Source organism: Octopus sinensis, linkage group LG9 (assembly GCF_006345805.1).
Source record: "Octopus sinensis linkage group LG9, ASM634580v1, whole genome shotgun sequence".
NCBI lineage: Eukaryota > Metazoa > Mollusca > Cephalopoda > Octopoda > Octopodidae > Octopus > Octopus sinensis.
The window spans coordinates 93,447,447-93,474,946 of record NC_043005.1 but is presented as its reverse complement, the minus strand read 5'-3'; the positions used below and the strand labels follow the sequence as shown (position 1 = coordinate 93,474,946).

General features: G+C 36.9%; 1 protein-coding gene and 1 long non-coding RNA gene across 4 annotated transcripts in view; one reads left to right on the top strand and one right to left on the bottom strand.

The window, feature by feature from the left end:
- LOC118764915 overlaps positions 1-3,397 on the bottom strand; it is a 15,199-nt gene extending 11,802 nt beyond the window's left edge. The window contains exons 1-2 of the long non-coding RNA XR_005000753.1: positions 3,221-3,397; positions 3,045-3,050 (exon numbers count right to left, since the gene is read on the bottom strand). This is a non-coding gene — a long non-coding RNA (uncharacterized LOC118764915). The remainder of the gene's footprint in view (positions 1-3,044; positions 3,051-3,220) is intronic.
- The window catches only part of LOC115215687 (leucine-rich repeat-containing protein 15-like), a 92,276-nt gene that overhangs the window by 47,520 nt on the left and 17,256 nt on the right, over positions 1-27,500 (top strand). The window contains exon 1 of one of the 3 annotated variants that reach the window (XM_029784962.2): positions 20,248-20,632. The exons of the other annotated variants lie outside the window; for them this stretch is intronic. Within the exon in view, the coding sequence (XP_029640822.1) occupies positions 20,486-20,632 (147 nt within the window). The 5' untranslated portion in view covers positions 20,248-20,485. Of the gene's footprint in view, positions 1-20,247; positions 20,633-27,500 lie in introns of those variants that run through there. 3 annotated transcript variants of the gene reach the window in all.

Genomic DNA, 27,500 nt, shown 5'->3' with positions numbered 1-27,500 from the left:
TTAATATGCATGCACACTCACACACACACACACACACACACACACACACACACACACACACACACACACACACACACACACACACACACACACACACACATACATACATCCATGTTATTCTCACTCTTCCCCGGTCTTTCACTGTGATTTTATTCAAATAAACAAAACTAAACGCGAAAAAAGAAAATCAACAATTTCAATTAGTCTTATCAGATAATGACTGGAAATCCACAGATCGATAAATATATCTAAATCCCCTTGACGAATCCCAACTGTTCAGATAAAGACTTGTCTTGGATAAAATATGAAAATAATTATAGATTTATTATCGGAACGAAATATTTACTTCAATGTCAATCTCAACATGATAGCATGAATGTTTTTTTTTTAGAAAAACAATCGAAGTTGATAAATTGGAAATTAAATCCTTGGATTAAAATATTTCAGTTAACAGTTTCAAAGATTTTCTAACTTTTATCAAAGTATTTGGTTTTCATATAAATTCGTCGTGATATGGGAAATGGATTCATCCACTTCATTGCAGATGCGGCACAGCGGAGACACTTGCTCATTCCTAAGGTTGACCCTCCACTTCGTGACCAAAGCTTAGTCTTGCCAGTATAGTGCTCTCGGTCTCTTTTTTTTAATGTTCCTTTATTCAGCCAATCCCACCTATGTTTTCCAGCAACTTCTGTTGTGGGTTCATCGAACTGATTGTGTAGTCCATTATTGTGTAATTCTTCATGTCCTTTTTGTACTTCTTCCTTTGTTTTCCCGTTTTTTCTCTGCTCTCAGTACTCCCTCGTTCCTAACTGATTCTAGAAAGGTTTCCTTATTTTATGCTGGATATCTCATTAAGCTTTCCAGTTCGATACGCACGTAGTCTTCCACACTTATCAGTCCCCTTCCTCAATGTCCGCACGTGGATGATGCAGAAGCTTTTGTTGACTTCCTCTGCCATCTCTTTTAGTTCCTCCTCGGTTCACTTCAGGATTCCAGTGCCATACCGAACTGCTGTGACTGCACCCGAGTTTATTGCCGAAATTATGTTTCTGGTATTTAGCTTTGAAGCCAATGCTTTTCTCACTCACCGCAGGCACTCTCTTTTTGTCTTTCTTGATTCCATTTGTCTCAAGTATTCCCAGGTATTTGTAGCTGGACTGAGGTTGAATTTCCTTCATATTTCCACCACTTGGCAACCATATGCCTTCTGTTCTGAAAAGCATCCCTCGTCTCATCGCCATCATTGCACATTTTGAAAGTCCAAACTCCATCTTAATATCATTGGAGAAAATCTGCAAAGACTTGACTAGGCTGTCCAGTTCTACCTCAGTTTTTGTGAGTAGCTTCAAGTGGTTTAGTTTTCCCTTACCTCTTCCCAGATTATACCCCAATTTTGTTTTCTGTAGTATTTCACTCAAGAGGATCATTCCCAGCACGAAGATCAGTGGGAACACACTGTTTCCCTGGAAGATAGCTTTCCGAATATTTGACTCCCAGCTGTCACTTCCGTTCTCCAGCATTTCATGCTATTCCGTATAAGGCTTCTCATATTTTCTACTAATCCATACATTTCTATTGTTCTTATTATCCAGGAGTGTGGTATCATATCGTATGCTTTACGATAGACAACCCATTATTATTATTATTATTATTATTATCATCATCATCATCATCATCATCATCATCATCATCATCATCATCATCATCATCATCATCATCATCATCATCATTATTATTATTAATATTATTATTATTATTATTTATTATTTATTATTTATTATTATTATTATTATTGTTATTGTTATTGTTATTGTTATTGTTGTTGTTGTTGTTGTTATTATTAGGAAGGTGGTGAGTTGGTAAAATCGTTTGCGCGTTGGTCAAAATGCTTAGTAGCGTTTATTCTGGCTTCTTACACATTCATAGTTCAAATACTGCCGTGATCAACTTTACGTATTATCCTTCCGATAGGTGAATAAGTAACGGTTGAGCACTGGCGCCAATGTAATTGATTGAGCCCCATTATTATTATTATCATCATCATCATCATCAAGACGAAGGCGGTAGACTGGCATCATCGTTAGAGAGTCGGACAAAATGTTTTACAGTCTTTATTCCGACTCTTTACCGTCTGAACTGGCTTCAAATTAAAAAAGTTTGAGCACTTTGTTTCAGCAGAAATTTATTATATATATATATACATATAAAGTTATTATCCATGTGGATCTAACCAGAAAAATGTTGGAATATATTCTTCATTTTCGCGTATTTTTGTTTGATTGTTTGAAAATGATAATTTTGATAGTTATTGATTGCACAAACCGAATGCTTGAGTGTGAATGAGTCTGGCTCAGGATTGGCTGAATTATTGTTGACGTCAGAAAGTGCGAGAAAAAATCACTATAGATAGATAGATAGATAGACAGATAGAGATGAAAGAGTGGTGAGACAGTCAAAGATAACAGTAGGGGAAGACAAAGAGCGGCTGAGATCAAATAAAATTTTACTTAGTGTGGGCCTATTCACACATAAAATTTTTATATGTATGTTCGTAGGGTACGTTGCGCGCGCGCGTATGTAGTTGTTCCACATAATTTATATGTTACACACACACACACACACATCGAACTTATGTACATATGCGTGATCTAATTAATGGGTTACTGTTGTGCATTTAGATATATGAAATTTTGCACAAGGCCTATGTGACTGATTCTGCTTATAAACCCTGGCTACGCCGAGTTCTGCTGCTAGAAAGTTTAACATTAAAATATACTTACATCTATTCAACACGGGATATCTTCACTGGTCTGAAAACTTTTTACCATATTTAGTGTACCGTAAAAATGTCTTGATTTATTCAGTGTTGTGTAATGTCCAAGCAAAAGGTAAAGGACTGTGAAGAAACGCCATTTTTTAAAAATAGTATTCATTAAAATTCACTTTAAATGTTATTTAAATGTTTGTTTTCATTTGATAAATTTAAATTTATTCAATAAAAAATTGCTTACAGAGATTGTTTAATGTTTTTTTTTATGTACGAATAGCTACACACACACACACACACACACACACACAAACAAACAAACACACACACACACACAAACAAACAAACACACACACCACACACACACACAAACACACACAAACACACACACACACAAACACACACACACACACACACCACACACACACACACACACACACAGAAACACACATGAGTGTATAGATATAGTGAAGGCGCGTGGCTTAGTGGCAAGGGTATTCGGCTCACGATCGTAAAGTCGTGAGTTCAGTTCCCAGAGACTCGTGGTGTCCTTGAGCATGGCACTTTATTTCACGTTGCTCCACTTGTCTCAGCTGGCAAAAATGAGCTGTGTCCGTATTTCAAAGGGTCAGCCTTGTCTCATCTTGTCTCACGCTGAATCTCCCTGGGAACCACGTTAAAAGTACACGTGTCTGTGGAGTGCTCAGCCACTTGCACGTTAGTATCACAAGCAGGCTGTTCTGTTGATCAGATCACTTGTTACTCTCCTCATCGTAACCGACGGAATGCCAGTTTAGTTCATATATATATATATATATAATATATATATATATTATATATATATATATATATATATAATATATATATATATATATATATATATAATTCTTGAAGATTTCAGGTATAATTATACTAATGTGTCCATCTGTTCTAATTTAATTAAATTCTATGTCTTTGTGCAGCTGAAGATTGCTCTATATTTTAAATTGATGTAATCATTGCATTGTTCAATTAAATGGAGTTGCATGAAACGATCGTAGTGCATTACCTCTGGATATCCATGTTGCTTATTTTGATTTTAATCACCTTACTTTGAAATTGTGTGGATAATACCGTACTAAATTCTGGTGCCTCAACTTAAGTACCAAATTAAAATTTTTGCTGAACTCATCTACCATACCCAAAGTATACACACACACACACACACACACACACATATATGGAGTTAAACGCAGATGTTATTCAAGTCTTTATACTTCTGTTTTCGAAGAAAACATTGGTGTTATTCAAAAAGGAATAAAATAGTGTAAAGCAATGCAGTCTTCTCATCTGGGAAAAAAAGAAACCAAACGCATCAATGAGACATTTAACAGAAGGTGATGACTGCGTATTTGATGAAGGGAACGCTAGCAAGTTGCTTTTTTTAAATAAACATTAGAAGATATAATGTCAAAGGTAGTTTATAAAAAGAGAAGGAGGAGAAAGAAAGAAATTAGCAGAAAACTAATAGTGGAGAGTTATAGAGCGATAGGTGAATTAGAAAAAGCTTATAGGCTTGGAAGTAGATATATTTAGAAGTGCAATGCAAGAAGACGAAGTCGAATTTTATAGAATGGTAGAAATCACTAATAGGAAGTAGAGGTATGTTTACAAGAGGATTCTTTGAGAACAGGATGAAATACATTTCTTTGTTATAAAGCGGACAAAAAGATTTACCTTTATCATACGGAAATGAAATAGATAGAATATTCTATTCCAAATGAAATTGTTTATTATGATCCTTTAGATACCAAATTAATTTACTAAGCCCAGTATTGTTAGGTTTATTGATATGTCTGATTAGATATTCTTTTGGACAACTGAGATGAAGAACTACCTATATAAAAAAATACGGTCAGAACCGGAAGTACTTTTACATTGATGAAGAGAGTTTCTAGTCTTAGAATTACTGCCATGGAAACGAATGCGATTGGAATAAACATCAGAAACACTAACACCACAGCTATTATTATTTAAAGAACGGTTAGTGTTAACAAAATCAATGTTACTATTTTCATTAAGTGGATTTGTATTTAACAACTTTTTACGCGAAGAGATGATTTGCGAAAGATTTTTTGAGTTAGAAAATCCTATCCTGATTTGGTGTGAATTAATAATCGAATAGTATCTTGAATTTCATGGGAAATTCTTTTCTATAGCTTCACGAAACTGGTAAGAGGCTGGATTTGATCTGCTTACCATGTGGAATTATTAACTGAACAGTTTTGCTAGGACATACCTTGTTATTAGGGTAATTATTTTTAAAAGTCCTCGATGCACTTTATAACGAAAAAAGGGTCTTAAATAACGGTTATCTCCCTTACGCTGTAGAATTACATTAATCGATTTGGTGTTGTTATTCGAACTAAAATTTATATTGTCAATATCGTTATGACTTGATTTCATGTCCTGATTAATAGAGGTAGAATTAATGTCAATAGGGTTAATATAGGTAATATTTTTCTTTAAAACCTGCTTTAAGTAAGGCAGAGTTATAAAATTTAGCTTTAAGTTGAAGACATCAACATTAGCAGATAATCTAGAAAGTCTAAATGAAATATTCCTGACTAAATTCCTTGTAATAGCCTTAGAGATATTAATGAAAGAGCTAATATAATTTAAATTAGTTGAGGGTTTATGGTATGGGAAATATATTTACATATATATATATATATATATATATATATATATATATATATATATATGTGTGTGTGTGTGTGTGTGTGTGTGTGGTGTGTGTGTGTGCGTGTTGTGTGTGTGTGTGTGTGTGTGTGTCTAATAATTTTTTTATTTGTTTCAGTCACTGCTCAATGGTTATGTAGGAACACCTCGTTGTTGAACTGATCAAACAAATCGACCCCAGATCTTAGGTCTGGTACTTATTCAGAGCTCATGGCTATCTTCTTGGTGGCGTTCTTCAGTTGCTTGAGTCCCAGATCAGTCTTCTGTTGGAAATAGCACATCGATCCGGATGGAAAGCTGCGGTAGCCGACCTCAATAAGGAACGGGGTGGCATACTATCCATTGGCAAGGGCCTCGTCGGCCAAATCCCTATATTTGGTTTTCTACAATATAGTGTAGAAAATGTGGAATTTATAGAAAAATGTCTTTACTTTGAAGAGGAATAGAAAACCAATCATAAATGATAATGAAAGTGGGGAGAGGCTTATAGCCTCTGCTAAGATTCAATGAAGTAAAGTTACCTGGATGCATATTTATTAAACTTGAAAAAGAAGAGAAAAACAATTAAAAGGAAAAAAAACATGACATTACGACCTTTGCGTGAATCGAAGAGATTTTTATTTGGTCTTTGACAAAAAACATACACGTGCGGACAGTGTCGTACATACGCTCATATACACACACACACATGTTGCTAGCTTACACAAACACACAGACACACATGTACACAGACACACACACACACACATGCACCCCCATCTCTTATACATATTCATTTATATGACATTAAGATAGTTTCATCCGGATTTGACTGCGTTAAGTAAAACTTGGTTCCGAGTTCGTGCGGAGTTCTTGCTTTGTGTCCGTAATTCTTGCGTGTCACGTTCTCTTTTCAGTTGATCAGAGCGCGCGCGCGTGAATGAGAGAGACTTAGAGGTGGGAGAGGGAGAGAAAGAGAGTGGTGGAGAAAGAATTTCAATAAATCCTCGTGTCTCTCTGTACTCATCATATTTTGTCTATGGCTGTAAGTGCGTGCCAGTTCTATCTGTGAGACGCTAACGCAGACACGTGATTGCTTTATGTATTTGTATTTCTCTCTCTCTCTCCTCTCTCTCTCTCTCTCTCTCTCTCTCTCTCTCTCTCTCTCTGTGCAGATGTACAGTCGAGACTGCATGTGTTGTGTGCGAAAGAAGACATTGTTTTCTAGAAACGAACATCGATATAGTATTTATTTTATGATGAACACAATGTATGCATCTGTCTGACTGTCACCTTCCTCTTTCTCTCTCTCTCTCTGTGAATATATGTATACACATACACACCTACTCACACACACATTCCAAGATTATATGGGTGTGTAAGGATAGGTGGATGTAGGTATTGTGTATTTTTATATCCGTATATTGGCAGGTAGGTCGGTAGAACGGTGGGTCGGAGGATCACTCTATAGGCAACAGTTTGATCTTTAAAAGATTCTATAGATTTCGACAGAGAATAGTAAATTAGGCATCTCGTGTTGATACAAAACAGGTTCGATTCCAACGTGCGTGTAAGGTTTTTATATTCTTCAAGATTTGACAAAGAGTAAGAATGTGATATGTGTGTTTATGTGTATGCTTGTACGTGTGTATATGTATGTATTTAATCATTTAAAATCTTCCTCTGAAGAAGGAGCTGGTTTCTAACAAAGCTCCATCGTTGGAATGGAGATAACGAAAACAATGTCACATTTAAATCTGAGAAAAGTCTTGCATAATTTTACTGTCCCGCTTATAGATTGTATTTTTAATGTGCGAATCAGTTGGTTGGTTTCTTTTTCTGAAAATCCAACCTTATCCAGACTTACAGTAATTACAAAACCAAGTGCTCCAAATATTATTGATATAAATTTGTAATCTGGATAAACAAGCTGAAGGTTTCGAAGCAGTTATCGTCTTTCTCTTTGGTTTTCGAAGAGAAGTTCACATCAGCAGGACAGCTGACCTCTAAACGGTAAGTACTTTTTTTTGTCTGTTCCAAATAACAATATCCGGGCTGTTATGCTTACACTTGACAACTGTTTTAATGGGTATGTTCCACCAGTATTCCTTGTGCTGGTATTTGTGTACGCTTTCAACAACAGAGGGATTCTCTATATTTATTCCAGGGCAGTCCTTTTTCCGAATGGCATTGTATATTGTTTTTGCGATAACGTCATATCGCATAGGCAGGTAGTACCTTGATGTATTTGACATTTTTGAGCAGCCGCTAATCACATGTGTGATGTATTCCACAGGAATATGAGATTGATATTAGCGAAAATAAAAAAGAAAGCGACGTTTTGCATAGACTACAAGCACTGTAAGTTATGTGCTTGCAATGAAAACACTCGTCCCGCATATGCTAATTCTTTTGTGTGCCCCCAGTAACGAGGAAGTGTATTCTTGCATATATATATATATATATATATATATATATATATATATATATATGTATGCCTGCATTTACATACATGTGTATGTATATATACATCTATGTATTGATATATGTGTATGTGCACATGCACATGGGCCCGTACATGTATGATCTTATTCTATGCTGAATTACTTTTTGAATGTTTTCCAATGTTTTGACTGTAGCTTCTGTCTAATCTGATTAAGTGTTTTTTCCGGTTTTGTGAAGTCTAGCTTCTCAAGATTGAGATATGTATGTATGTATGTATGTATGTATGTATGTATGTATGTATGTATGTATGTAAGTTAGTATGTATATGTGTGTGTGTGTGTGTATGTATGTATGTATGTATGTATGTATGTATGTTAGGTCGCTCGCGAGCGCTACAAGTAACACAAGGCTGAATGCAATCTGTTGCATGGTCGGGTCGTCGGCGGTGAAACTGGCAACCCTACATTATTATCGTGAAGAGGGTTGTTAGAAAGCCGTCATGACAAAAAGAATCCGTCCATATGACGAATGCTCCCATCAGACGCTAACAACTATCTACCACTAAATAAGACATCTTAAGGCAGTCAGCTGGCAGGATCATTAGTGCGTCAGACATAATGCTTAGCGGCATTTCGTCTGTCTTTACGTTCTGAGTTCAAATTTCGCCGGGGTCGACTTTGCCTTTCATCCTTTCGGGGTCGATAAAATAAGCACCTGTCAAACATTTGGCTCGATGTAATCGACTAGACCCCTCTCCACAAATTTCAGGCCTTGTGCTTATAATAGAAAGGATTATTATCATCATTATTATTTTCATTAACATCTTCTTTCAGTTCTGTTTCCATTTCTTGCCGAGTGCCTTCCTGGCACCTCGGGCAGGGAAACGTACTGTATAGATTGGCAGTTCATTAAAACAAGCCGAGGTCGACTTTGTCTTTCACCCTTTCGGGGTCGATAAATTAAATGCCAGTTGCGTCCTATATTATTATTATTATTATTATTATTATTATTATTATTATTATTATTATTCAGGTGACCGAATCGTTAGCGCGCCGGGTAAAATGCTTAGCGGCATTTCGTCCGTCTTTACATTCTGAGTTCAAATTCCGCCGAAGTCGACCTTGCCTTTCATCCTTTCGGGATCGATAAATTAAGTACCAGTGAAACTCGGGGGGTCGATGTAATCGACTTGTCCCCTCCCCTCAAAAATTTCAGGCCTTGTGCCTATAATAGAAAGGATTCTTATTATTATAGCAGTCAAGACCTCAGACATGTACACACCTATTCATGTATATAAATCTTGTATTTAAGCGAATATTGAAACCTTCCCCTCTCCCCCAACACACACACCATCTTCTTTTCATTATCCCCTGAACAAAAAGCATCACCAATTTAACACCTTTACCAACATGACTAGTAATGTTCAGGTTTGCTCCTTTGTATTTAAGCTTTGTCACCTGTTCATTTAAATTTCCTGTTCAGCGCTGACTCCCCCTTCACAATCACCCACATTTCGTAGCGGATTAGATGTTGTCTTCTGTCTGTCGGCTGAGACCCGCTGAAATCAAAACACGAACTTCCGGCCAACACTTCGAGTGTAATCACGAGAGCAGATTACTTAAGTAGGTGGCGGAGGGGTGTGTGTGATTATACATCCGTGTATGTAAGCGTGTGTATATGTATGCGTATGAATGTAAATGTATTTATGTTAGTGTGCTTGTGTGTTTTGTGCTTTGGTTAGTGTTTGTGTATGAATTTGCGAATATGTATCGGATGCTATCTTCGAATGTTCTTTTTCTCTTTCTGAATAGACCCGGACATATATAGGCGCGCATATAAATCTTGACCGGCTACCAGCCTTGGTAAGCAAGGTTGTGAAGGAAAGTCTCTTGTTTTGTTCATCCTCCTTTATCGTGATCTTTTGTAGCACACGAGTTAAGGATTTGCGTTCTCTCCCCAAGTTCAGCCATACTCTGCTCCAGACTGGTCGGTATGTATCCTGTTGCTCCAATAATTATAGGTATGAAGCTGAAAGTGTATCTTGAGTACTGGATTTGCAAACTCCTTATCAATGGTCCATAGATGTCCTCTTTCTCTTGTGTTTTTCTAACAACATTAGCGTCCAGCGGGCAGCTGATTTCCATGACAGAACATATTTGTTTTTGTGGTCCCACACAACAATGTCTAGCCGGTCCCAATATGGTCAGCTTCGTCTGGTGTTCTTCTTTCTTGTTATCTTGTTCAAGACTGTTCTGGCTACCGCATCATGCCTCATGGGAAGATAATGGCTAGAAGACATTCTTCTCGCAGTTGGCAATGGTGTGGTTAATCTCTTCAGTCTTGATCTTGCACAACCTACATTTGCTATCTGTCAACGTTTTCTGCCCTTTATACTGTGGGTACTTGGTGAGAATCTCTTGTCTTTGAATTGCATGAAAGTAGCCCTCAATGTAGAATGTCATAAACTTGTCGATACTCCATGTGTTTCGGGAGAGTCATTCTCTTTTAGTGTCTTATTATTTAACACACTCACCGGTAAAGTTTCCACTCGTTTATTTATTTATTTTTACTAAAATTTTCGTTGCGTCTTACAATCTTGAAAAGGTTGCAGGACGCAATGACTATTGAAATTGTTGCAAGATGAAACGAAAATTTTAGGAAAAATAAATAAGTAAATGAGTGGTAACTTTACCGGTGAGTGTGTTAAATAATAAATGCCTTCTATTTTGCTGTGTTTTTCGTGCCAAATACCCATGCACAATCTTCTCAGTGACCTGATCCATTTAAAAAATTTTGTCCTGATAATACTTCTAGGGGAGAGAACTGTATCAGCTCTTATTTCACACCTATCCTCAAGTTCATTTGTTATCCTAATTATATTGTTGGTTTCATGGTCAAAAATCTGGGCAAGATAGTTACTGGTCTCTTTCTTCTGCTGCAAACAATTTTGTGTCACAATCTGTATTACATATGTCAGCAATACAGATTTGAGAGCACGGCCACCATCCTTGTGTGGGAAGCATAACCTGTCTACAGCCCCATTGATTTTGAAGTTTCCTTTACACTGAACGGCCCGCGAGTTCGAACGTCTATCTCATTGAGTTCTTGTAGTGGCCAGCTCAACAGGCCAAACATAGGTGTGATGGCAGGCACTGCAAAGGTGTTGTGGGCAACATGTTTGTTGTAAGCTGAGAGTTCTGACGACCATGTTCTCTTTGCTCTCCCAAGGTCTTCGTTTCCAGTCCTCTCTTTATAGATCCATCATTCTCACCTTGTCCAAGATACACATAATTGTCACCTGACTGTAGAGGTCATATCGTCAGCTCATTCAATTTTAGGTCTTCAGAGGAGGGCACAACTTTTCCGTGTTTTAGTGTAAAAAAAGGGCACATTTGGACTCACTAAATTTCATTCTGGTATCTGTAGAAAAATCGGTTGGGAAGTGATATGCATGGGCGACTGTCGGTCTTCCACAGACAACCTTACTTGACTTCTGTCTCCGTGGGGAACTTTCTTGGTGCAATCCTATGGCCATTCGTGATCGAATATATATATATATATATATATATATATATATATATATATATAATATATATATATATATATATATATATAATATTATATATATATATCTGTATGTGTGTGTGTGTGCATGTATGTATGTATGTATGTATGTATGTATGTATGTATGTATGTATGTATGTATGTATGTATGTATGTGTGTATATATATATATCTGTATGTGTGTGTGCGCTAGTGTGTAGTTTCTGTATACCTGTGTGAAAAATTAGATGTAGTTGAAAAGTGCATATGTGTTTGCCAAATTAGATATACCCAAATGGTTAAGAATTTGTTATGCAATCCTGAGGTTGTAAGTTCGATCCCGCTACGTGACATCTTGAGACAATGTCACGTACCATAGTTTGAAGTTGATACAAACCTTGTCTTGGAAATTGGGGAGACGGAAACTGTGTGGAATCCCGTCGTGTGGACAGTATGTGGAATTGAAGAGATTCAGTCGTGTCACATTGAGAGGCTGATCCTATCTCAGATTTATGTTAAGGGTTCAGGTGACAGTTGTGTACTCAGCTGGTTGCACTCTAATTCAATGAGTTAGCAGTTCCTGGAACAACAGGCAGACTCAGCGTCGACACCGACGAATTCTCATTTTCTTTAATTTAGATGTGTTTGTGTGTATATCTAATGGAGCGTATGTATATGTACGTGTGTATTTCGATGTATTTTTTAACATGTGTATGTGTTTGTCTTTATGGGTGTGAGTGCGCGCGCGCGCGTGTTTGTGAGTGTGTATGTGTGTGTGCATTTGTGAGTGTGTATGTGTGTGTTTGTGAGTGTGTATGTGTGTGTTTGTGAGTGTGTGTGTGTTTAGGTGTGTATGTATACCTATAGCTTAGCATATATGTATTTACACTGTGTACATGTATGTGTGGTGGGTGTATTTTAGCGAGTGGGCGAAATATTGGAATTTCCCAAGGTTATTCAACAATGGGCAAAGTGAAAATGACATTGTCCTAGAATTTTGGAAACGACAAGTCGGAAGCTTAGCTGCAGTCTATTTAACGCAGAGAACTCAGGAGTATTAATTATGAACATGACCCACTTCCAATGGAAATAGAGACGGCCATTGTCTATAAAGATGTCCATTTCTTATACAGACACACGTTTGTTGTGCAGAGGAATGAGATTATGTGACGTTCATGCCTTTCTCATAATACAATCAACACTAAAGAAGTGAATGGTGATTTTGTCCCACCCACGTCTGTCGTGAAATCCCTCCGAACTGCCCTGCTATTTAAACTTCAACCATTTCTCATCTTTTGTGAGATTTGCCCCATCGGAACATGCACATGGCTCCCGAATTAACCCGGGCCAGCAACAGAGCCTCTGTGTTGTCATTCGACTTGCTAGAAATAGCCGACAAATTTCTCCCTTAAATCACACCCTACTTTAAATAATGTTCGCGGTAGAAATGCTTCTGATCAGATTTTTCTCGAACAGTGTTGACCTAGGGCTAAAGAACGAGTTGTACGAATGTTAATGGCTTACATTTTTTTCTTTTCTTACTTCCTCTTCTCTAACGACCAGTTCGTTGATACCGCTAATCAGACAGATCCCTATGCTGCACCTTTTACTCCTACCTAACTTACTGCACTCAGCCATCATCCACACACAACCTCCACACTTCCCAACAGACTTGTATTTAACCTCAATAAACAGACGCCTTGCAAACATCCTACGTTGACGACTCGACTACCAAGTCTTTCGTTCAAAAGTGAAAACGCAAGAGGATATATCAATGAAACTAACTCCACCCTAAATATGAATGAATAATGCACAACGAAAACCGCAACACACTCACAAACGCTAGAATTTGACTTATGCGGCCAAAATTGAATCTGAATATATGACACCCACGAATTTCTACGGGTTCGGTTTCCTCTCCAAATGACAGAAATTCTGCACAGTTGTAGTCTCCTGCCTTAGTCTTCTACCTTTAAAAAAAACAGTAAATTAAAAATAAAAAGGAAAACGTTTACTATGCCAATGCTGCTAATCACTTTTTTTAATTAATGTACGAGGAAAATTATACATAGTATACAAATACATAGATGCATAAATGCATACATATAAACTACATAATACTTACACACACACACACAAATACAAATAGCAAAAGCAACAAAAATTCTAAGGGACGTTCACTTTTTGGTTGACGCCCAAAGAAGGAAAAAAAGTTATAGAGTAATGTAATGACATAACATAGTCCTACGTTGAATAATAGTGGTAAGTCTGGAAGAGACAAGGAAGAGAAGAGAAAACGCACGTGGGTTAGGTTCACATGTTTGATATATATATATATATATTGTTAAGAACGTAGTAGGGCACAGTATTAAACTCGACCACCCTCAGATTCCACCCTGTGCTATCCAGTAGCAGTATTATACTTACTTCCAGATTTGCGTTTGGGCTTCTGTAGTGTGTGAATAGACAAATGAAAAAAATTGGAGTCAACAAGAGGGAGCACAGTAGGACATTTATTTGCAATCACTACAATTGTTTCTACGCAGCGTAGTTTTCCAGGCCTGCAGGGACTTGGTTATGCAACCGTTTCCCTGCATTATGAGATCTAGTTGTGTTTCCTCAGGTGATATATAATTATTGTCTCCATAAGTTCAAATTCTCGGCTTCAAGAGTATCCTCTCTATCTGTTGTGGCCTGGGGTTAGCGGTAGTCACTAGCTGTATCAAGAGATGTGTTGTGGCTGAATGCTTTGAATGTATGGGTGTAGTGGGATGGCGATTTTGCTCTATCTATCTATCTATCTATCTATCTATCTATCTATCTATCTATCTATCTATCTATCTATCTATCTATCTATCTATCTATCTATCTATCTATCTATCTATCTATCTATCTGGGACACTAGCAACTCAATCACATCATCCTCTACAGCTTCCTCAAATTCTACATCCTTTTCAAGTGTCACAATATCTTTCCAAATTTCGTGTAGACTTTCTGCTTGACGAAAACTTGTGATGTCACGGATAGAGTCTGGCCATATACCTTTCCAAACGTTATTCAAAGTTGAAGGTTTCACTCCATTCCATGACTCAGCTATATTATCCACGGCATCCATTATGTTGAATTTCTTCCAGAAATCTCTGACTGTAGGTTTATCCTACTTGTCAGTTACTTTTATAATTTGTTGGAAAGTTCTCATAAAATATGCCTTGAAGTTAGCTATCACACATTAGTTGGAGCAAAGACGTTGTATTCTTGAGAATATATTTTACTCTCACCTTATCAGAAAGGACAACTGAGCTGGTTGAATGGCTCTGCACATTGTCATAAAGAAGCAATGCTTTGTTAGAAACATTATGTCTGGCACTATTCTTTTCTATATATATATATATATATATATATATATATATATATATATATTAAGGTATGTAAAAAATCAACATGGACAAGAACGTATAATCTTAGAAGACGATACAATAAACCTGGACAGGACATTCGAACCCCTCAGTCTTCAGTCAAGAACCGGATCATCGTAGTAATTTCGGCTGATTATCTTGAGATTACTAGATCACGGCCAGCCCTCCAAGAAAAACTAAGCAACGAGCATTAGAAAAACTAAGCTGGAAGCGTAGATTTCCTGGAAGAGGATCGAATGCATACGAACACCAGGACAGCAAAAGGGACAGATATAAAAAAAAAAAAAACAATAATGGAAACAGAAACATGAAATACAGAAGCATTAACGTTGAAAACAACAAGTGTCTTACGACTTATCAAGCAAACAAATTTTTTTCTCTGGCGCATTGGAAAAGCCTTTATAGCGGCGGACGAAAAACAACGATGTTAACACGACGAGGGTCAGGAGCTGAAAGGCAGATTTCGGCCAACAGTCACGTGACAGAGAAGAGGGAAAAGAAAAGAAAGAGAAGCAAGAAGAGAGAGAGAGAAGGGGGACAAAACGCAACAAAGAGAGAGAAGAGAGAAAAAGAAGGAATCAGAGAGGAGAAGGGATGGGTGTCGAAGAATGACCTGTGAGTGCAGAGCGAGACAAAGAAATAGGAGGGTAGTGGAAGACTAGACCAAAGGATCAGAGGAAAGAGAAGATGAATAGAGAGAAAAGAGAGAGAGAGGGGGACAGATCAAGTAAAAATGAGAGAGAGAGAGAGACAAACAGAGAGTCGTACCAATTATTAAGAATATGTGTTCACATTAATGATAAGGGGGGTACGGGGCTTAACATAATAAATGCGAAAACTAATGGATTTTTTCATTTCCAAGGCCTGTTTTTTCAGATTTTTCCTACTTAACCAAACAATTTGAAACTTCGTATACTGGTAGAATGTGTCAAAAGAAAACATAATTGTAAACCAGAATGAAAACGGAATTGTAATTTCAAAGTTTAACGTTGTTTAATAATTAGAATTTTAACCAATGGTATTCGGTCTTTCGGCTTCATATTATTTACTCCGTCTCAATAGACGTAAACGGCTATTTTGCTGACGTATTTAACATACGTGAAATGTAAACACCCGGTTACCGTATTCCTTCAGTTTCTATTCACATTTTTTTTATATATTATTAACTAACTTATATATTAAACTTATATATTATATAACTAACTTAGTTTTTGTAAATTTTCGTATATTTTTGTGATTTTTTATTCCTTACTTTATTCGTGTAACTTTTATTTCTGTAACTTTTTATCTTTGGCAATCTTTCGTATGTGTGTGTATGTATGTGTGTGTGTGTATGTATGTATAGCCGATTCAGTGTTTACATTATTTCGAGTTAAAACGAAAGATTACCTTTGCTATGTAGAAAATAATGAGGTTGACTCAATGGAATAATGACAGTGATCGAAGATATAGACAAATTTTTTTTTGGTAATCTTTCGTTTTAACTCGAAATAATGTAAACACTGAATCGGCCATACATACACACACACATACATACACATACATACACACACACACATACATAGATACATACACACACACACATACATGCATACATACATATACACATACACCGAGTAAAAAATTTCAGTTATCTCTCTCTTTCACACATTATTCTCTCTGTCTCTTCACACACACTAACAGAAGTACTTCACTTACACAACATACTTTCTGTCTCCCACACCCCATCTAACACACACACACGCACACAAAACACAGACCTACGCACAGCTGTCTACGTCACAAAATAGCTTTCTACGTCACACTAAGATAATGCAGTTAATTATTTCAAATGAAAACAAACAATACGATTGGTTAAAATTCGCAGATTTAATCTACCCTTAAGGTTATAAAATACATTTTTCTCAAATAAACAAGTTGAAACTAGTGTTTTCTTTTGAGACACTCTACCAGTATACGAAGTTTCAAATTATTTAGTTAACTAGAAAAATCTGACAAAACAGGCCTTGGAAATGAAAAGATCCAAACTAATTTCTGTGTGTCAGTGTGTCACACTTTGAACCCCCTTCTCTCACTATTCAATGACACTTCTACTATCGCTCATGCTGGGGTGAGAGTAATTGTAGGCATGGAGACAGTGAGGGCGGTGACGAAGGCAGAGAGAGAGAGAGAGAGAGAGAGAAAGAAAAAGCGACTGAGAGAAAGAGAGAGAAAGAAATTTAGGAAGAGTTGATGATGTTTTATTAAAAGTAGTAGATGGTGGCAGTGGGAGTAATAATAAGAGAGAGAGAAAGAGAGGGTGTGTGAGAGAAGGAGTGGGTGTGTGAGAGAAAGAGGGACTGAACACTGAACCAACATACTGAACACTGATGATAATGGGGTGATAGTAATAGTATGAGCTGTAGTTGTGATAGAGGCGGAGAAAGCGGTGCTGAAGGTGGTGGTGGTGGTATCCAAGGCGGTCAGTTATATGTGTGAGTCGATATAAGCTTTTTACGAAGTCTCTACTACAACTTTCCTACAAACACACATGAGAGTAAGCGATGTGAAAGATAGCGGTGATGCTAGTGGAGGGAAAGGTGGCGAAGTCAAAAGTATTGATGGTGGTGGCATCAGAAGTCTGAATGGTGTGTGCATGGCAGATGTGATAGCGATGGTGGTGGTACTGGCTTTTAAGCTAGTATATATAGACACACACACACATATATATATATATATATATATATTATATATATATATATACACTCATATATATAAGTCTGTATGAAAAGAAGTTGTTCTTTCTTAGGGATATATGTGTCTATGTACGAGTGTTTGTCGTTCGTTCTTCTTCAATATTAGTACTTTACACTTCTGAAACTTTAGTGGTTGCTAGAGAGATTTCCATCGTTTTCGATGTAGGAGGAAAAGGTTAACAATACAACCCCCCCCCCAAAAAAAAACAGAGAATACATACACAGAATAATCAATTCATTTATTGTCATAGTCCAGTCGAATTAATGAGCTCATTCATGTTGCCTATGCTGCGTTTCGGTTGAATCCTCTTATCCATATTTCCACCTTAATTGATTATTCTGTGTATGTATTCTCCATTGTCTTCGCTTCTTACAGCTGTTTCAATTAATACTCAATAATTTAATTACAAATTTGTACATTAAATTTGCATTTATGTGATATGAGCATAATTTCATCAGAGAAAAGAATGGATGTACCTCAGGAGGTTATATGTGAACCTATCAATTCATTTCAGCAGACGCGCGCGTGTGTGTATGTATGCTTGTGTGTGTGTCTTAGTTTTTAGCAGCAGTGTGGCCTTCTCCTCATCCCCAACCTCTCACCCCATTGAGCTGCTGCTGTCCTAAGACCCGAGGGAAAAAAGGGTGTAGTTCCTGTATTCCTCTGTATATGTCTGTCGTCCTTTACGGACAAAACTATTTCTATATGTCGATTAGTGCAGTAATGTTTGAAAACCTTCTCGGCTTCGGTAATGACGATTTTATCAAACATATTCCCACGATCTTTTGGGATTTACGAGCAAAGCACTGAGACTGTAGCAGTATTATTTTTGTCGCTTCATTCTGATGATGAGACCGACATCTTGAACCATTAACCGACCAATGAATATGGGAAGATTATTGTTCCTTAATACAGGAATATGAAAACTCTATTCTCAAAGATTAAACTTGAATATAGTCATGTCTGATACATGCAGACACGCACACGCAGACACATCGCATACACGCTTACACACACTCACCGGCACAAATCCGGGCAAGGTTGTTTATGGAAGACCAGCAGTCGCCCATGCATACCGGCCGTGCATCTGAATTTAAAGGTTATAAACCGCAAGAACTTTCTGGACACCCTAATAATACTATGAACACCGACCAGTCCGAGGATTTCTATGGCTTTCAATAACATCATTAGGGGATAAAAATATGGACGACATTTTATTTGCTTTACGAGCAAATTAACATCTCTGTATTTGTGTATGTGTTGGCCCTTGCTGTTTCTCTTCAGCGGAACCCGATATGGTCGTACGCGTTTATTTGCTTCGTTTGCTTTTAAAGGTGTTTGTAAAACTCCAAAACACTTAATAAACTTTTTCGTAAACGTAATTTCAGTCGCACATCCAATATGACCTTCAATAAATACTTACATAGAAATATAAACACACACACACACACATATACTCACGCGTGCGCGCGATTGAACATAATACAATGTATATACGAAGTGTCTGTATATATACATATGCACTTACACACACATACACACACATACACACATACATACATACATACATACATACATGCACACATACATACATACATAATTATATACATAATTGCATACATACACACATACATTCATACATACATACACATACATACATACTTATATACATAATTGCATACATACATAGATTGATGGTTGCCCCCTCGTTATCGAGTATGGCCATTGCACGAAGCTTAACTGCTGTTGGTGTTGTGATCGAATGTAACTTTTATTTGCTTTTTAAGGCTACAGCCAGCCATTCAGTTGAGACTCACAGCACCATCAGCAATCATGAACAATGTTGTTATCATGCAATGCCTGTGCAAAAAGATTTTTTTAAAGTGAGGAAAGGCTGTGCACTGAGTCAATCCCACTCACTAAGCAACAGCAGCCATAATCCGAAAAGAAGAACAAGTCAACATCATCGGTAACCACTGAGCCGCAGGTTTTATGTCGGAGTTATCCCAGTTACCTGAGTTACCTTCTCCTAGAAGGATGCCCTAACAAACGCTAAGAGTCCTTCACTCCCAATGGTTTAACCGCGCGATCGGGTATTCAGTCCGATTATTTCTATGTCCCCGCGCATGATACAGCCTTAAGCCTTAAGAGAAAAAAAAACAAATACACAATTATCGGATGGCCGTTGACTCTCAATAGTTCTTCCGACCTTTGACGGATTTTGTTTTTCATCCCGCAGGGTGTCCAATAAACACCCTCCTCACCAAGCAAGCTTGATGGGGTTACCGGTTTAGTCGCCGACGGCCCGACCATGCAACAGGTTGTACTAGGTTACATGTTACTAATAGCACTCGAAAGTGACCTGACATACATACATACATACATACATACATACACATACACACATACAAACATACATACATACATACATACATACATGCATACATATTTTCCTCGCGAACCTCTCTAAAATACAAATGACGCAAATTATCTTCCATAACTATTGACCTAAAGTGTACAAGCGTGACATATTAACCACGCCGCCGCACGCTGCTACTGCTGCTGCCGCTCCAGCGCCCACGCCGACGCCACGATCGCCTCAGCCCACTGCAAACATTTCCTCACTGATAAGCGTAAGTAGTCCACAAGTCACATCCTCCCTCCAACACGACGACGACTGCGGCTACCATCGCCGCCACCACCACAACACCATCACTATTACTCAACAAAATATAACCAGTTCGATTTCATTTCGTCACTTGACCCAACCATCCGGCCTCACCCTTTCATGAATGTGTGTGAGTGAGTGTGTGTGTTCCTCGCCCTCCTCTCTGGTTGGCTGGCTGGCTGGCTGGCTGAGCGACCGGTCGGCCGTATGAATCACTTGTCACCATTCACATCTGTGAGTCGATATAAGTTTTTTACGAAGTCTCTACTACAACTTTCCTACAAACACACGCGTCACTGGCGAGGATTCTATCAATCGGACTGTACGGAATACCACTTTCTTTCTAATGATAACGTGAGTAAACAAAAAAAGTAAAAAAAAAAAAAAGAAATATATTTGGAATCAAGTCTTTTTCTCATCCAACCCTTTTCTTTCACATACAAACATTCACTCTCTCTCTCTCTTCCACTCTATCTATCTATCTATCTATCTATCTATCTATCTATCTATCTATCTATCTATCTATCTATCTATCTATCTATCTATCTATCTCCCCCCCCTTCTCTCTCTTTCTCTTTCCATCTCTGTCCTTGTGTTTCCTTGTCTGTGGTTTATGAATTGGCAGCTGGGTATGAAAATTTCCTCCAGGCGCTGTCGCGCGGTCTGAAATAACATACACAATAAATTTACTCTGTGTTAAGTATTGAGTGCTTTTGAATTTGTGAAGTTACTCGCCGAGTTGAAATATTTGTCGTTAACAAACCTGTGCATTCACACACGCGCACGCGTGCTTGCACACACATACACAGACACACACACCGACAAACACACACACACATACATATATATGCTCATATATACATGCATATATATTTAAAATTATATATGCATATATATATATGTGTATATATGTGTGTGTGCGTCTGCGCGTTCGTATATTTATATATATTTCTTTACTACCCACAAGGGGCTAAACACAGAGGGGACAAACAAGGACAGACAAACGGATTAAGTCGATTACATCGACCCCAGTGCGTAACTGGTACTTAATTTATCGACCCCGAAAGGATGAAAGGCAAAGTCGACCTCGGCGGAATTTGAACCCAGAACGTAACGGCAGACGAAATACGACTACGCATTTCGCCGTATTTCGTCTGCCGTTACGTTCTGGGTTCAAATTCCGCCGAGGTTGACTTTACCTTTCATCCCCTTTGGGGATCGATAAGATAAGTAGAAGTTGAGCACCGGGGTCGATGTAATCGACTTACATCCTCTTCCGAAATTGCTGGCCTTGTGCCAAAATGTGAAACGGGTTTAATCGGTTACATCGGCTCCAGTGTTCAACTGGTACTTATTTTATCGACCCCGATAGAATGAAAGGGAATGTCACCCTCGACAGAATTTGAACTTAAAATGTAAAGACGGACGAAATGCCGCTTAACATTTTGTCCGGCGTGCTGGCAGAATCGTTAGCACGCCGGACAAAATGTTAAGCGGCCTTAATCTTTCTGTCTGGTCAATCTTTTGGTTTTCAATTCGTCTGGGATCAGCTAACCTTCGTTGATTACCAATTCTCCTTCTTTTGTCTGTTTATTACTATTAATACCTGGCCATACATAAATGAATTCTTTTTGTTTTAACGTAATTGTAAATAATAATAATAAGCTTATCAGGACAATTTTGAATAACTACTGCGTATAATTTATAAACTGTACGATATATTGAATGATGATGCACACACACACCTACCGTTTGGTTTTGTAAAGAGACCTGATATTGTTTACACATTGGTGTATGTTAATTAGAGAAAGTTCATAAGTAATGGAATGATTTATGAGATATGTGAAGCTAATGTGAAATATGTGAAGCTTATATGAAATATGTGGAAGTGTGAAGGTAATATGAAGTATGTGAGGCTAATATAAAATATGTGGAACTAATATGAAATATGTGAAGCTAATATGAGATATGTGAAGCTAATGAGATGTGTGGAACCAATGTGAAATATGTGAAGCTAATGTGAAATATGTGGAACTAATATGAAATATGTGAAATGTTGTTGTTATTATTATTATTATTATTATTATTATTATTATTATTATTATTATTATTATTATTATTATTATTATTCAGGTCACTACGCCATATGCTCGTGGGCATATGGCGTAGTGGTTAAGAGCGCAGGCTACTAACCCCAAGATTCCGAGTTCGATTCCAGGCAGTGACCTAAATAATAATAATAATAATAATAATAATAATATAATAATAATAATAATAATAATAATAATAATAATAATAATAATTGCACCAGGTAGGGTTGGATAAACCTGTGGTCACCATCTATGGGCAATTAAATATCCAGTAGGATATTCAGGTTGTGCACACAGGGAAAACCACCCCTATGAGTATTAAGCACCTAAGGGCTCGTCTAAAGTACACGTTATGTTGGTCATTTGTTGTTTGGTAGACTCCAGGGTGTCCGACGTGTCGTGAATTCCTTTGGTGTATTAGAAGCAAATGAAAAATAACAGACGATGGATAAATGTCTGCTCATTACAGTAAGAAACAGCTGTAATGAACTGACATTTATCCATCGTCTGTCATTATACATTTGCTTGTGTGTGTGGTGTGTGTGTGTGTGTGTGTGTGTGTGTGTGTGTGTGTGTGTGTGTGTTTGTGTGTGCGTGTGTGTGCGCGTGCGTGCGTGTGTACTTGCTTATATAAGAGAGAGAGAGAGAGAGATATTGATATTTCCTGTTCCTGGATGGCAAACGCATACCCTTCAAAGAGTGAGGTAGTAATCCACTTGTTGGTCCATGATAGACTGCTTTGATGATCAATGGCACTGTCATCACGGAGTTTTCTACAAACCTATCCATGCATGGTCTTCTGCTCATGTACGCTCATCCTTTCATCTGATGTTCCCTTGCGGTAGAGTCGTGTGACTTCTTTGGGTATGTATGTAAGGTTATCAGACAAGAAAAATTGCTCAAGGAGCTGCCTTCCAAGTCTTATGATGTTATCAGCCTCATGTATGCAAAATTTGTCAAGGGATACACATTTGGTGGTTAAAAGATGTTGCCGAAGGGTTATGATATGACATTCGAAGGCAGTTTGGGTCGATGTTAAGCCCATGTCACTTTGTCTTCTGTTTAGACAGAGGCGGTCTACGTCATTATTGATGTGGAAATGATATGCGCTGGGTTACTTCTTCCGGGTTTTCACATCAATGGATCGGACCTCATCAAGCAGCCCAAACGTTGGTATGGATACTAGTACTATAAACACATTGTGGGCCACTGTCTTATTGAATGCAGAGAGTTCCAAGGTCCAAATTTTCTTTATTCGGCTGTAATATTCTTGTTACAGGTGCCATTGTAAGGTATGTTTTCATGCACTCCTAGGCACCTGTAACATTCCTCATCAGATATAGGGGAAACAATCAAGTCATTGATGGAAGTGTTTTTAGTCTGGTTTACAGTTTTCCCTCTTTTCGCAACCATATAGCAACATTCATCTTGACCAAAATCCAGCCCTATATCCTTCGAGAATGTTGTAACCAGGTCAAGGATCTTTTTCATCTCTTGCATATTCTTGGGATATAATTTCAAGTCATCAAAATAGAAACTGTGTAATTTTGGTATTTCTATTTCCTTGTGAACTAGTGAGATATCCTTCCGACTGCCTTAACATGAATGACAAAGGGTTTACAGAAAGTATAAATAACATAGGAATGTGCCTCGCCAATGCTGTATTCTATCAGTGGTAATAAATTACTCCTTGTGTTTGATTTCAAGATGGTGGCCCACGGTGAAGTTAGGTCAGCTATGGCTTTGACTATGCTCACTGGAAATTTAGCAAGTATGTATGTAGGTTGGTAGGTAGGTATGCATGCATGTATGTATGTATGTATATATATATATATATATATATAATATATATATATATATATATATTATATATATATATATATATATATATATATATGTAAAAATATATGTATACTAGCTTAAGGTGACCCGCTCTACGCGCGGTTAAGAGTGTGGTTGTTACTTTCTGTTGCTTCCTTTCTGTTTTTTTATCACCACATTCTCCCTCTTTGTTTCTCTCTCCTTTCTCTCTCACTTTCCCACTCTCTTACTCTTCCTTTCTTTCGGACTCTCCCTCGCTTTCTCTTACTCTCTATCTTTCTCTATCTACCTCTCTCCCATTTATAAACAACAAAAGATCTTGAAACTGCGGTCCGTGCGTATCACTTAGGCTTACGAGAAAGGGATGACCTCCCTTTGCAAATACCATAAGGTCACAGAAAGTGTGCCTAAAGCCAGCTGGAGACGATGATCTTCTGGGGCTAAAAGCTACAGTAACACCCACCCTTTGTGGTTACCTATATTGAGATGGCTATTATACTTTACACTTTAAAAGATCTTGAGTAAGTTGAGAAATAAAATATTTTGAAAGATCAATCATAACTGTCAGGCAGTGACAACGGAAAGGTCTGCTTCAAGGCAGACAGCAAAACACTAACATTTAAAAGGAACAGACGAACTTGCGAGCTGAATAAAAATAATAAGATATTGGAAACCAAAGTTTAAAGGGATAGAATCTGAGGATAGTAGAGTCACCATGGCTGGCATTTCTTAACGACGGACAGCAACGTAGTGGCAGTTTAACGGCTGGCGTAAAATTTTGAACTTGATGTAAAAGAAAATTCCTAAACACCAAGCTTTGAAGTGATTCTTTCTCACGATAGTAGACTCACCATGGCAAGCATTCAAAACTTCATCATGGACGGCAACACATTGACGATTTAAAGGCTCGCGCAATTTTTTTAGCTTGATGTAACAGAGAATGCCTAAACACCCGCTCCTGTAAATTCTAATCCCCTTCAAGCCCCATTTAGACCTCTTTTCACATTTTGGTTAATATAACCCGATTTCATTCGGGTCTACTCGGGCCACATTTTATAAGATGAGGAAGTTTGTCCTAGAGGTCACGCCTTTCATTTGAGGAAACAAATAGTTGTCATGTAAACTCGCCAGCTCTTTTAACATAGGTGTGCATATTTTCAGCTCAACCGACCACATAATGCACACATTTTATATATATATATATATATATATATATATATATATTATATATATATATATATATATATATATATATATATATATATATATATATATATATATATATATATATATACGCATTATATATATATATATATTTGTGTGTGTGTGTACGCATTATATATAAAAATGTATACAAATTATATATATATATAAATTAAATTAGAGATAAAACCACTATTAGGCAAATCAAACAGTGAAAAACATAAACCAAAACATAAAAATAAAAATAAAATATACAAAATATATAAAATATAAAATTGAAAAATTTTAATTATTTAAATTAAAATTAAAATTATTAATTATATTTATATTTAAAAATATATATATATAACTATCAAAAAGTATTAAAAAGTTTAATATACATAATACAGGTATATACACTTTGTATATATACATTATATATACATATTTATATATAGAACACACACACACATATATAAATTAACCTAATAAATATCTGATTCATAATATTTGTTCTCATGATTGTGTGGTGGTGGTGTTGACGATGATAATTTTCTCTATGAATGCAGACAGACGTAGAGAGAGAGAGAGAGAGAGTGTGAGAAAGCGCTGTCGAAGAGGGGGAGGGGGGAGATATTGGACGCTGTGAAACGACGTTATAAAGAGAAAGTAAAGGGGAAGTAGACGCTGTGAAACGACGTTATAGATAGAATGTGATGGGAAGGGAGGAAAGAGAGTGAGTGATGGAGGAAGACAGATACATAAAAGAATGAGAGTAGACTTGTCAAAGTACGTTTTTGGCCCTAGCAACGACACCTTTTAAGATGGGGATTTCTAACTTAGCCCACTCGCATCCTCACCTCATTTTACATGTCCCTGTAAATTTTGGAGTCAATCCGACGGGATCTAGTGGCCTTTAACCCGTTCTCAATGCCAAAACCAGACAAACAAACAAACTTTTCGCATTTCAGAATTATGATATAGAGAAGATATATATATATATATATGAGCAGCTCAACACTATACTCTATATTTTGTTCCTGACTATAACATTAATGAGGTGGTTTGATAATATATAAATTTCCGTAAACAATTGTATAATTCTACCAATTGATTTAACGAAACTCGTGTATGTCTTACAACCTTTAAAAAACCGAATGTCTTGTGTATTTCATAAATATATATGTGTGTGTGTGTTTGTATGTATGTGTGCGTGTGTATGTATATATATATATATATATATATCATATATATATATATATATACTTGTGTGTGTGTGTACGCATTATATATAAAAATGTATACAAATTATATATATATATAAATTAAATTAGAGATAAAACCACTATTAGGCAAATCAAACAGTGAAAAACATAAACCAAAACATAAAAATAAAAATAAAATATACAAAATATATAAAATATAAAATTGAAAAATTTTAATTATTTAAATTAAAATTAAAATTATTAATTTATATTTATATTTAAAAATATATATATATATAACTATCAAAAAGTATTAAAAAGTTTAATATACATAAATACAGGTATATACACTTTGTATATATACATTATATATACATATTTATATATAGAACACACACACACATATATAAATTAACCTAATAAATATCTGATTCATAATATTTGTTCTCATGATTGTGTGGTGGTGGTGTTGACGATGATAATTTTCTCTATGAATGCAGACAGACGTAGAGAGAGAGAGAGAGAGAGTGTGAGAAAGCGCTGTCGAAGAGGGGGAGGGGGGAGATATTGGACGCTGTGAAACGACGTTATAAAGAGAAAGTAAAGGGGAAGTAGACGCTGTGAAACGACGTTATAGATAGAATGTGATGGGAAGGGAGGAAAGAGAGTGAGTGATGGAGGAAGACAGATACATAAAAGAATGAGAGTAGACTTGTCAAAGTACGTTTTTGGCCCTAGCAACGACACCTTTTAAGATGGGGATTTCTAACTTAGCCCACTCGCATCCTCACCTCATTTTACATGTCCCTGTAAATTTTGGAGTCAATCCGACGGGATCTAGTGGCCTTTAACCCGTTCTCAATGCCAAAACCAGACAAACAAACAAACTTTTCGCATTTCAGAATTATGATATAGAGAAGATAT